At 43.6% G+C, this 13646-nt stretch overlaps 1 protein-coding gene across 1 annotated transcript; it reads right to left on the reverse strand.

The window, feature by feature from the left end:
• Positions 1–3952: 3952 nt before the first annotated feature.
• trib2 (tribbles pseudokinase 2) lies at positions 3953–10981 on the reverse strand (the record flags this gene model as incomplete). Its single annotated transcript, XM_079214640.1, has 3 exons — positions 3953–5829; positions 8900–9192; positions 10712–10981. The coding sequence occupies 3 exons, from the start codon at positions 10979–10981 to the stop codon at positions 5355–5357; spliced, it is 1038 nt and encodes a 345-aa protein (XP_079070766.1). The 3' UTR covers positions 3953–5354.
• Positions 10982–13646: the final 2665 nt, after the last annotated feature.

A 13646-nucleotide genomic window follows, 5' to 3' on the forward strand; every position in this document is an offset into this window, starting at 1 on the left:
ACTGAATTAAATCCCTTATGGTGATTGGGTGGAGATCAGGACACACTGAAGTCAGGAGGGACACGGGGGATAGCTCCCTGAAAATTAAGTTTGGTGACACTTTAAAGGGGCATTTCACCCCAAAATCCAAAATATGTTGTTTTTTTTCATCTTACCTGTAGTGGTATTTATCAAAACATATTGAGTGATATCTCTCAATCTAGTCGGACTATATAAAAATGGCATCTGAAAAACACAACAGCGATGAATTTAGTCTAGAAACCATGACCCGGTTTTTCAAGATAATCCACAGACCTTGTTGTGAGCGACTATAGTTGAAAGAAAATATGAAATATGAAACATGAAACTACTCAGAACAAGGTCTTTCAAAAGTATTTCAAATGTATCTTTTGCCATCCAGTCCCATTATATTGGAGAGACATCTCTATGGTCGATATATCCAACAAATTAAATGCAATTCACACCAAAACAATTTAGATTGAAAACTAACTATGATGAATAAATGAATATTTTTGATTTTGGAGTGAGCTGTCCCTTTTTAAGATGCTCATTTAGCCTTGAGGTGGAATTAACACCTTCATTATGAGCATCACGAGTCTAGAATCATCTGCAACTAATCAAACCCGCTGACTGCCTACAGTCTGCCTATTCAACACATAGAAATGCACTGCGACCTCAAATGTCGTGGACATTACTGCTTTCACTTCACACACGTCAACGTTGACACTATTCGGTCTATCTCCCTCCGACATGGAGAGAGATAGTAATCATGAATATCTCCCATTCATCAGAGAAAAGAGCCCCCAGTACTTCCTCCCTAAATCTGTTATCTCGTACTCATTAATCTCCTCAGAGAGATTGGATTGCAAAAGAAGATTACTGCAACAGCAGGATTTACCAGGGCTCAGAGGGGGTCACTGCATATGGATTGGACCCAGTGGCACCGCCATGCCTTACTTTGATTTGTAAAGTAAGACACAAAGTTGTGTATTGGTTTGTCTCTCTGACAGCGAGCTAAACATTTGATAAACACATAAAAATTGCAAAATAAGCTCATGATTTGAATGGTTCTCCCCTTTAACTTAACAACAAGCTGCAAACACACATCCATTACTTTGCTCAAACAGAACCAGCGCAGGAGATGTTACTACTGTGTTTTGCAAGTCTTGGGGAAAAAGTTTGTGAATGTTAACAGCTTTCACCGTCAGCTTTGACAGATTGTGGAAATGCACTGTGCTGAATGTGTAAACACGAGATGAATCATTCCCGTCAACAAGACTGTACATGCAAGCTGTGTGTGTGTGTGTGTGTGTGTGTGTGTGTGTGTGTGTGTGTGTGTGTGGAGGGGGGGGGGAGGGGCCCGGTTCTTGCACCTTTTAAATATCTATTTTTGAAACCAGAAATGACTTTTTGAAACGTGACTTTTCTAAATCCATGCACCCGATCAGTCAGGTTGGCCTCAGGAGTGTTGTTTACTCTGTGAAGCTGCAGAGACTCGTTGTGTACTCAGCAGATGCTCTCTAATTAGTCAAAGTCACGTTGCATGGTAGAGAGATCCGAACTGCTTACAACTATTGCAAATGTAGCCAAACACGATGGAAAAACACAACTTGACTCAACTGTTTGAAACGTGCAAAACACATAAATGCATGATCCACTTATAAAATGTAATTGTCTCATTGTATGTATGTAGGTATGTTTAGCTCCACCTCAACCAATGACAACATTCAAAAGACACATGAGTCACTCATTATAAAGGCTTTTAAGACAACAATCTATAAATAACTCATATGTTTTATATGATCACTTAAGCCATTAAAGGCGCACTGCGCAAGTTTTACACAGTGAGTTCTGTTTACTTGTCAGGCAGAGTCTTACTCAGCCTGTGAAAACAGTAGAACCATGTCCTCTGTGGTTCAGGAGGGAGCTTTCCAAAGGTTTATAAAATTAGCCCTGATAAAGTCATCCAGGAACCAGTGTTTTTGGAGCTTGACCCATATCAAGCACTATCTTGCAGAGAATCTCTGCCTCTGCCTCCTAATATAATATAAGATGATATGATATGACATAATGTAATAAAATATAATGTAAGATAATATAAAATAATATAATACGATATGATACAATATAACATTGTATAATATAAGATCATAATACGACATATGATATAATATAACATGATCTAATATAAGATAAAATGATATGACATAATAGAATATAAGATGATATGATGTGATATAATGTAATCAAATATAATATAAGATCATTTAAAACAATATAATACGATATGATACAATATAACATTGTATAATATAAGATAATATAAAATAATATAATACAACATATGATATAATATAACATGATATAATGTAAGATGATATGATATAATAAAGAAATCATTAACAGTTTCCAATAAGAAGGATAATTATGAATGCAAACATGTCATTAATAGGTGTTAGTAATCATCAAGTCTGCAGTACTTGGACAGAATAATGTTACACTGAAGTATTTCTTTCACCTCTTGCCACTAGAGGGCAGGCTGGTACTAGTTCAACAATGTTGCTGGATACCAAGATGTGCTCTGATTATAAACTGGGGGGTACAAATAAATGTAATAAGCAGCGATCCATCCATTTCATATGTGATTACAAAGCAACCGGGAATCTTTTTCTGATGTAGCAGCCTGGGATTTGATTGGCTCACGAGACCTCACCTGTGAAATCACTTTGAGTCTTCACCAACGTCTGTCAGCTCAGAGGAATCAGCTGGAAGAGTGTGAGACATGTACAAGAAAACACAAATATTGTCAAACCCGTGTAGCAGCGGCAGCACATCACTTATGAATTGTCACCGGGTGCCAAAGGATGTTGATTCATCCCTTAAACATGGAAATAGACTACAGCAGCTCCCTGCGTCGTCTGACAGATATAACCTTAATCAGGATTATTCTGCATGACAGGTGGAGGAAGTCTGGGCTCTCTCTCTTACACACACACACACACACACACACACACACACAGAGACACACACAGAGACACACACAGAGACACACACGTCCTCCAGCACTGTGTGCACAAATGGAATCTGAAGTGATTTTCTCCCTGTATACCAAACAGAAATTGTAAAGACTGTAAGAGTTGAGGAGTCTTTCCTGAGAGAGTGCCACCAGGAACATTATTGGACTGAAGAGCTTTTTTTCCCTTGTGCCTCATGTGTGCAATCACTTAGAAGTGGAGCCTCCTCGTTCATGTTCTCTCTGTGATTGCAATCTGGTGATGAATGGGAAAGTGGGGAGTGCAATATAAATATATTATATGTGGATGTATGAAATAGACTGCAGAATCTCAAAACCCCCAGAGGTGGACTCCCTTAGACAGCTGTCTCTCCTTGTCAAATGCCAGAGAAGAGGAGTCCTTTGATCAGCCATCAGAACACATTCACGGATTATTCCATCGAGATGTTTTTCTTTAGATTTTCTTTTCATAACCCAATGAATATTTACGCCAATGTAGCGCTGCAGTTTAATGAAAAATGGGATGTTTTTATTTTGCATTTTGGACCATCATCATCATTTTGTCGCTTTTCATTGTGTGGGCCGATCGGGGCAAAAAGAAAAACAAAAGTCAAAAACAGCAGTTCACAATTTATTTACTGAATAAATTTGGACAAAACACCAGAATCTGTTACGATACAATCAGAACATCTGAGGCAGATATCCCACCATGCACCACCCCCTCCATGAAACCAAAAGGACTAAACATTAGCACCAACTTAAATAAAAAGGTAGCTCAGTCTATAAAAAAAAGCAAGTTTGTTTTATTTATTGAAAAGCAAGTAGCAAATTGAGAAATGTCATAGTTCTTTTTCCATTTTTTGTCTTCCTTTTCTTAAAAAACAAGCACCCTCCCCCCCCACCCATCCCGTCCCCTCCCTCCCCCTCCCTGCTAGGCAGGCTATAGCATTCATGGGGCACATGCCAATGACTAGATAAAAACACAAATTCAAGTAACATTGAGATACGACAAAACATGTCCACTGGTATCCACTCCGAGCATGACCGTTTCACAGAACCTACGCAGGCAGTAGAAAACTAACACAGGGTCCTGGAGAGAACATGTCGTAGCAATACTACCACCCAATATCTCGTATCAAGTGTTGAAAAAGAAGAAATGAGGGAAACCGGGTGGCATGGGCAGTCGGGGGCACGTGAATACTGGCTAACAAGAAGTGTATTCCAAAAACTTCAGACAGACATTTTTCTCTTTGCGTCCATCCTGTGTCAAGATATTGCCTACATCATACATGAAGGAATCTCTGAATAAAGAAAAACCCTGCAATGTAGTTTTAAATATATATATTTAATATTTATTTATATATATATATATAATATAGCTGTTACAATTTAAATAAATGTTACGTTCTCGTTCTACAACTGAAGAATGAATTTAAATAAGAGGAAGCTAATTTTTTTCAGTGGTGGAATTGTCCATTCACCCAACACATCAAGTGCATGACGCCAAAAAGACGGTTGTTCACGATTGAGGTTTCGGGAGTGATATTAAAGCAGCAGGAGCAACACTGTGGAATAGATTGAAAACAAAAAACAAGTGATATTGCTGAAAAACATCAGTGTGGTGGTGAATGAAGTGTGGTAAAGGCTTAAGAGGCCGACACATACAGATGACTAAGATGAATTAAGACAAAAAAAAGAGAGAACAGAAACTAAACGATGAAACAAAGACGACGCCAAACCATATTGATGATGAGGGAAGAAAGCCTAAGCTGCTCCATTTATTACCCAATGGTCCCAGGTCGGCGACGATCACCTTGTTGTATTAACAATATAACTTGGGGTTGTGAATCCTGACCCTGGGTCTGTGGTTCAAATTGACACCACCTAAAGCTATAACAAAAAAACTAAACTAAACAAAATCTGTGAGAAAACGGTGTGGTGTTGCACTGTTCATTTTGAACTGTTCTCCCGTGTTCTTTTGTCCCTTCATGCTTTCCATAGTGTCGAAAAATTGTGAATGCGTATACTTTTATGCACACCACATTAAACCAAACAGATCCCCACCCCCCCAAAAAAAGAACATTTGCTACATTGTTTGCAACTTGCATGTCTGGCGGCAACGTCCCCGAGCGGGAGCTGCGTCGCCAGGTGACGTATAGATGCCATTTGTCATGCCAGGCTCAAGGTTTTCCATGAAATGGTGGAAAAGGAAACAGGATGGAAACACCTTTATTATGAGACAAATGTTCACCTAGTAATCTCTAAACTACTGTTTTCGGCTCTGCTGTGAACGCGGCGAGCTGACCGTGGCAGAGTCGTTAGTTTTGTGCTTGGTGTTTGCTCAGCTGAAGAACTGCTCCAGCTCCTCCTCCATGTTCACCTCAGGCACCAACTGCTCCTGCTCCCGTTCGCCTCTGCCGTGCGCCACGGTGCCCCCTAGCGCTACGGAGGAGGCGAACCAGGGGTGCTCCAGGATCTCCCGGGAGGTGAGGCGCTCAGCAGGCTCCCGGCGGAGGATGGAGCGGATCAGGCACTTTGCCTTGGGCGTGAGCGTCTCGGGGACGTTGAAGTGGCCCCTGCGGATTTTGCTGAACAGGGAGCCGGGCTCGACGTCGTGGAAAGGGTAGCGCCCCACGAGGATGGTGTACAGCATGACGCCCAGACTCCACACGTCAGCCGCCTTCCCCGAATAGCTGCCGTTGGCATTGAGGATCTCGGGACTGACGTAGGCTGGGCAGCCATGTTTGTCTGACAGGGAGTCGTCGTGACCGTCCAGGATATAAGTGTCCTCGAGGCTCTCCAGCTTCACGAGGCTCCTGGAGACACACAAGGAAAAACAAAAAGACACGCGATCATGTCGTTTTTACAAAACAATGGACATATAGAATAATCTGTTAATGTGAATGCAGTGCAGTGACAATTGTGATCACTGTTCCAATTTTGGATGACAAAAAAAAAGAAATACAAAAGGCTCTCAAGTGGGGTAATTTGCTCTAGTGGGCATCTTAAGTGTTTTGGATCCATCGCTTTTGGATATCGGAGGAAATAGAGCACATAATGCTCAAGGTTAACAGTGACATTTCCTTTCACTTAGATAATAGCTCGCCCAAAAAGCATTGATGTACGAATAGGCTTTCCAAAAGACCGCCGCAATTCAAAAGAAACAGGTCGTCTTAAGTTGCATGCATTGAACCGCTCTCAGAGAATCAAGGACCCGACAGTGTTTTTTTCTCTTCTCTCTCCTTCTGCTGCTCTTCCCCCTCAAAATAGCATTTGCATTCTTCTCTGAAACCCCACAACAGCAGCTATGATACCCTTGAGTGCTGATAATAATGGCTGGTTGTTCAGACGCGATGTCACTAAAGAATCTGGAGATGCTCAGGCAAGTAAATGTTCCATGTGCACGATAAGAGACACTTGTGGGGCTGTGCAAACGCTGCCATCTGCGTGTGAGGTCCACGAGACGTGGTGCAACCAGACAAAGAGCCGGGGTGTGCAATTGGATCTATTGGGAGCTACAAGGGGGAAAAAAGGAAACCAAGACGGCTAAGACGTACTCAAGAATGTGTTTTCTTTTTTGCCATCTGTGACGCGTGCAAACACCTTCGAATTAGCTCACTCCCAGATTCATTGTTTGCTTTCATTAATGTGCCGTGGAGCTCTTTCTCGATTAATGGGCATGCGGAAACCTGCAATTACAGTTAAGGGCTTAGAAATACAAAAAGAAAAAAACTATATGGGATGCAATGCATGTTGGTCCGTCGATGTCTCATGTGCTTGGTGTAGGAGCAGCAGATCAACAGGGGCCTGTTTAGGTAGCCATGTTGAATCGCACGCCAGGCCAACCTTTGACCCAAAATCATGCCAGGGAGCAATCACACACTGAAGAAGTCTGCCCCAGGTATAATTTTATGTCTGGTCTTGTTCCGTTCCCGCACTTTGCCTTCACTCTAGCCTTTTGTCACACACTTGGGTTCAAAGCCAGAGCACGTCTGTGTCTCTGGAACAGTCCACTGTAAGACGATGTAAGAGGATTCTTGACAGGCCACTAGGGCTGCAACAACGAATCGATAAAATCGATTATTAAAAGTGTTGGCAACGAATTTCATTATCGATTCGTTGTGTCGCGCGATTATTACGCCGGGCAATAAGTCGCGGAGAAGAAAAAAAAAAAGAAGCGGAGCAGAGCAACTGGCCGGCCAGCGCTTCTGAGATTGGAGTGAGACACGAGAAAAGCTGAGGTTGTGATGTTCTCAAAAATAGAAGATCTTTGACAAGTCGAGTCTTGGCCAATCAGCGTCTTCATGTTCCTCAAACTTGTTTTTAATGGAAGCTAGTCAGCTTGCTATCGCGTTAGCTAACGTGTTTGGGTTGTGTATTGTCGTTAAAGTTCCGTTATGTTCCGTTACAGTTCAGTCTTGCTTGTAAAAAAACGTAACGTGATGAAACATGCCGTCACCCCCCGGTCTGGTTCAGTTCACGTTGTCACTCGTTAACGTTAAACCGGCGGATCTGGCTGCAGGTTTTTTTTTTTTACTCAAAGTAGAATGAAGCAAATCACGTAGTTGGGCTTAGCCAACAACGTGATGAAGTTTAAGGAAGAGGACGCTCTATATGTAGCAGTACAGCTTCCCACTGTCCCAGTATTTCATACATATTGATAAAGCAGGGTATGTAAATGCAGCCTCTGGAGGGATCAATTACAGTAAAAAGGGCTCACATTTGGCAGATGTAAAGCATAGATGTGTATGTTTTTAGTGTTAGTCCATTTTGTTGTTTTAATTAACAGCTCAGGGATGTTCAAGGAGCAACCTGTTTGTGCACTTTCTGAAGATGTTTTGCACTGTCACTTCTGTTTTTGAATAAAGGGTTGGAAATGAACGCTTTTTTGATAAAAACATTTTTTATCCGATTCATCGAAAAAATAAATCAACCGATTAATCGATTATTAAAATAATCGTTAGTTGCAGCCCTACAGGCCACATCGTAAATGTGACCCAATACTGCTCTGCACTACCACTCCTAAAAAACTTACTTGACATCAATCATTTAATGGAAGGAGGAGGGAGGGTTACAGGCGTCTCAGCTCATGAGCAATCTGGTGTGACAGTCGAGGTCATTGGACCCGCACTGAATACGTGAGGCGGCTCAACTTCTCTTTTCCACCGTTAATGCCAAAGTACGACGTCACACTTTGAGCTGGAGGGCATCGATGGGCCGTCTGTGCCTCTGCTGCGGGTGTCGGATCAGAACTGGTTGTAAAGTAGTTCCCCCTGACAAACTTTCGCATTAGAAATGATTGTAAAAGTGTAATAAAATATTAAGGGTCTGACTCAATGGCTATTAAGATTTCAATTTCAATATCTTCATTAATATAATAATAAAATCAAAAGGGGAGAGGGGTCTCAGGTTGCTGTGGCAACAGATGCCTGGATGTAGTTCTGAAATGCCGCCACCAGGGGTCAGTATAGTGTGTTGATTTACCCGCTGCAGTGGCAAAAGCTCGCCCCTAATTTATCGTCTGTCATGCAAAAAAGCTCGTCCTGTAACTTCGCTGTCGCTTTTGGGATATCTGCACTACAACGGTCCTCAGAAAGGTGCGATTCCATGCGTTACATTTACCCGATATGTTTGTCACATCCACTACTAAACCTACAGAAATAGCTCGGAGCGACAAGAAGAGCTTATGTTTCCCGTTCCCTGCGTAACATCTGGGTGAGGCGTGCCAGTCTCGTAGCGTCTCAGTTTACACTATCCTCTGTGTAAGCCGAGACACACACAGATACAACTGACACGATTACATTATGCAGTTACATCACAGACAACATGCTCAGATGAAACCAGAGAAGAAGAACGGTGAGACTCGTGGTCTATGCATGAACTCACCTGTCCTCGTTCTTGAAGACAAACTTCCTCAGTTTGAGGTCGCGGAGGACCAGTCCGTTGTCGTGGCAGTGTGCCACAGCAGAGGCTATCTGGTAGAAGAGTCTGGCAGCTTCGTCCTCCCGCAACTTCTTGCAGGTGCGGACGAAGGAGTGCATGTCGCCATAGCTCCTCTCGAAGAACACGTAGGCTCTCGTCTCCCCGAGCAAGATCTCCAGGATTTGGTTAATGTGCTGGTGCTGGCCCAGGGCGAAGTAGGCCGCCAGTGACTCCTGGTATCGGCCAATGTCAAAAACCTGCAATCATAAGACAGGAAAACATTAATATTTACAGTCTTTTAGACATTTTTATTTTTGTATCTATGGTGACTTAACATGTGAAACGGTCTCATTAGATGGTTGTTTTGGGGTCATGGTGTTTGTGACGAATCCCCCTTTCCCACGTTGGAGACAAAACAATTTACATTTGTCCACATTTTTTTTGCAATTTACTGCTTCTAGTGACACCAAACTTGTGTTTACTCTTTTGGCAGAGGGAGTCAGGTTGCACAGAGGCAAAGTGAAATCATTGTGTTACTGAATGGTGTTGTACTGCAGCCAGGGTTTGCAGTGTCTCTTTTGTTTCCATAGTAACCCCCACTCCTCCCCTCATTGACTTTCAGCACAACCAGTTCAGGTGAGAGGACTCATCTCCTGCTCGCTGTCAATACAAATACACCCCTATAGCGTTTCCAGATCTGAAGCTGTGACGGAGCTTCCAGCTCGGAGGGGCTGATCAATCCTGCAAGTGGGGCATTGATCGGCGCTGCATTGAAAGCGGCACAAAAAGGAGATGAGGTCAAAAGGCAGTTAGCTCACAGGCAGTGCCAAAGGCCATTAATTAGTTATTGCCATGACGAAACATCATCTCAGGCGAGTCAAAAGGTAAGGGTTATTGGATATGTCATGCCTTATGAGTCCAACGGTGCGTGTAGCTATCTCTCGATTCATCAAGCCACTTAAGCTGGAATGCACCTCAGGGACGACCCAACTGCCTTCATAATCAGTGATATACCAAAGTCAATAAGGGCTATAAATGCGGTGAGGAAAGGCCATTAGGTTGTCCTCCAGCTCGAGGTAAAAGTGGTTTATTTTTTTACAGTTGGAGGGGGTCAATGACAACAGCTGGCTGAACTTGTAGAGTTCCCTCGGCCCTCCTCCTCCTCCTCCTCCTCCTCCTGTGTGCTTTTCTCTCTGCATACCCGTCCTCAAAATATGACAATTGTCGTGCAACAGGGCTGTGCTTAAGGTGCCAAATATAAAAACAGCAAAGGGTGGAATAACACAGCATTGCACTAGGAAAGAGAGAAGCCACGGGTAAGCGAGAATAGCACGGAGAGGAGTGTGTGTGTGGTTACTCACTCCTTTGTCAACGTTACATCATGCAATCCAAACCACGCAGCTCGACCGATTCACTTTTTCCATTAGGCTACTCTCCCTGCTCTCTATTTACAAACCAAGCAATTATTTAAAAAAAAAAAAAAAAGTGCAGAGGGGTGTGGACTTGCTGCAATAGAAAACCCAGACACCAACCAAGTACTTCTCTGTATGTTATGTGCAGCTCTTTTCATGAAATGTGTATTAAAATAAAGCCATTATAGTTCATGTAATGAATGCAAAAACTAGAGGATTTTGTCCTGAAAATGTATTTTTTTCACATTGCAAAACCCCTGTAAAGCAAACTGGAAAATGAAAAAAGGTGGAGAAAACTATTCTGTTGGCATAAAAATAAATAAAAGAGGGTAGGATGCATCCATCCACCATGTTGCCTACTCACCTTACATACGAGCTCTTCCCCGCTGTGCAGGTGGGCGGCTCTGAAAACGTGGTCTCCCTCCAGCGGCTCCAACAAAAGGTAGTCCCCGATGCGGGAGATACAGTGCGAGGAGTCCGGGGTCTCCGGCGGGCTGGGGGACCCGAGGTTGGGGCTGAAGCTCTGGTGCGACTCTGTAGTCCTCAGGCAAGACAATTCTTCGAAATCGTGCGATTTGTGCCGCGATCTCCCATAACGTGAAATGTTAATTGGATTTGACCTCTGTATGTTCATGAGGAATAAGTGCGATAACTTCCACAAAATCTGTTGGGGGGGGGGGAGAAGGTGAAGGAGGGAGTAGGCTTCCTCTTCTTTGATCTTCTCCTCCTCCTCGGTTAAGGCACCCCCTTTTGTTATAAACTCTGTGCAATCGTCAGCGCTGTTAGTAAATCTTGAATGAAGTGATATAGAAAAAAGAAGAAAAAAAATGCTCCTGGCTGCAGAGGAATGTGTCAGACTGTCAACAGGCAAAGCCGGCTCGTTGGTTTTCATACAAGAACAAAAAGGCTCTGTAATTATAATCGTTCTGCAGAGTTCAACTGTACATTCGCCCCCCCTTTGTTTTCCATTCAAGAGATACGACCGGGTTTTAAAAATGGCAAGAGTGCAGCCCACCCCCGCCCCCCCGAAGTCGCCTGAAAAAAAAACGTTTGTACAAAGCTGCTGCAATTTCATGAACGTTAGCAGCGCGAGAGGAGGCACGAGACCGTAACAAAGGAGACCAAAAGTCAGCTTTTTTACAAAGAATGAATGAAAAGCGGCGCTAAGTCAACCCGCAGCTTGTGTGCTAGCTTATCTTCACTGGTTTAATGGTATATGGCACGTTTCACAAAACGGAAACAATGTACAGCTGACAGGCACAGACACACAAAATAATTGCACAAGCAATATATATATAAGCAATATATATATATAAATATATATATACATACATACATATATATATATAAAGCAAGTTTTGCACGCTAAATATAGCTCCTTAATTTAGCCCAAAACTGACAAGACAAATGATGGCTAGCAGGTGCAGAGCTATCTAGTTAGCTCACTTGGCTAACTAGTACCAGGTCATTGCACGGCCTTGTTCCCCGGGATCATATATATCCATGCACGGCGATTGTCATCTACCACAGACAGGAGAAAAACCCCATCCGGTTAAAAAAAAAAAAAAGGGGGGGAAAAGAACGCTGCGGCTCTTTGTGCGCGCGGGGAGTCGAACGTCCTCTCGACTTTCCTCTCGGTCAACTCCAGTGGCAAGAAAGATACAAAGTGGCCTCTTGTCTTGTGCGCGAGCTGCTGTTAAGGAAAGGATAGGGACCGGCCGGCCGACTTTCCCAGGCCTCTCCCTTGATTCAGCAGGACATCCTCTCTCTGTCTCTCTCTCACTCCCGCTGTGCTTTCCTTACGTGGCTGGGAAATCTAGTCCATTCAAGTGCGGAGGGGAGGCCAGCCGAGCTGCACACACTGTCACACACTGCGCCTGCACAGAGCGGGGAGAGAGAGAGAGCCGACGGAGGAAGCAGGGGGCTTCTTTGCTGCACGCGCACGCGCGCCACACGGCCACGCGCGCTCACACATACATGGAGCGCACGACCGCCCCGCCCCCGTGACGTCACTCCCACATCGAAGGCCCATTGGCCTTCCGACCTGAGTTATAATATGCAGCGCAGTCATATGAAAGCCATGTAGTGTGGCTACACCCCCCCCCTACAGCCCCCCCCCCAGGAATCTAAATGCATCGCACGCTGGTAAATTGGCTGGGAGGGGTTAGGGGGGGGGAGAGGCAGCGAGAGTATAGCTACTGTACGTGCTGTGTTACAAATGTGTTTCCTCCTGAAATGTCATTCAAGGGAAAGCAAGGGAGATCCCTTTCTCTCTCACAGTAGCACAGGGATGTACGCCATCATACAGGACTGACATGCATTCCCGTCCATTAAGTGTCGTCTAAATGGAAAACAGTGCATGCAGCCATTGTTTTGTGACGTTATTCATTTAAATATGAAAATGATGCAGCAAATAATGTTATAAAACGTGCTGCTGTTGTGACTTATATATGAACTGCTGCACGGCGAGCGTCGATCTGCAAGGATGTGGCAACAAAAACACAACAAAAACACAAACATGCATTGTGATAGGATATAATTAATGTATTATACATGTATAAAACGCAATAGGAGAATAAAACACACGATGGCAAGAGGGGGGGAAAGTGTGACTTTAATCAGTGGTAAAAATCTTTGTCCTTGAGGGGAAAAAAATAAATGCTTACATATGGGATTGCATTATATATTCTTTGCCAAGTGCATTAAATACAAATATCTATGTTGGCACACAGGGCTGTGTGCTTTTGAGATTCCTGTCTTGCAGATTCGTGCCCCTGTATACTCCGCCGCAAAGCGACGGATGCATGGAAGAGGTTCATTATTCATTGTTCTTCCTAGATTACTGACAGCAGGATTGTGCAATTCCATGTAGGAATCCGGGGCGGCGAGAGGAATGCTTTGCAGCTGGACGCAAGACACTGACAGAAGTGTTCAATTTAACCTTCATTCCCCCTCCTCGCAGGCAGTAAGTAGCAGTGCACACACGCATATACACAAACATGCACTATTCTAAATTTGTGTTTTCTCGCGTGCCTGCCTGAAATAAACCCCCGCAACATGGAAATGCATTTTTCACACAGAGGCCTCTCGGTATAGCTTCACAGTTTCAGAATGTGGCTGCACCCACAGGCTTTTGCATCCCAGTCCTCGCCTTTATGTGCATATATGTTTTCTGGGTTCTGTGATATAATCTCCGTGAGCCACCCACTTTATTCTCTGTTTAACGCCAGAACATTCCTCATCACAATTTGGCTTTTGTCTCTTTCTGTCGAGAACAATAACGACATGCAGCTAAACGA

This window comes from Taurulus bubalis, assembly GCF_910589615.1.
Source record: "Taurulus bubalis genome assembly, chromosome: 3".
Classification (NCBI taxonomy): Eukaryota; Metazoa; Chordata; class Actinopteri; order Perciformes; family Cottidae; genus Taurulus; species Taurulus bubalis.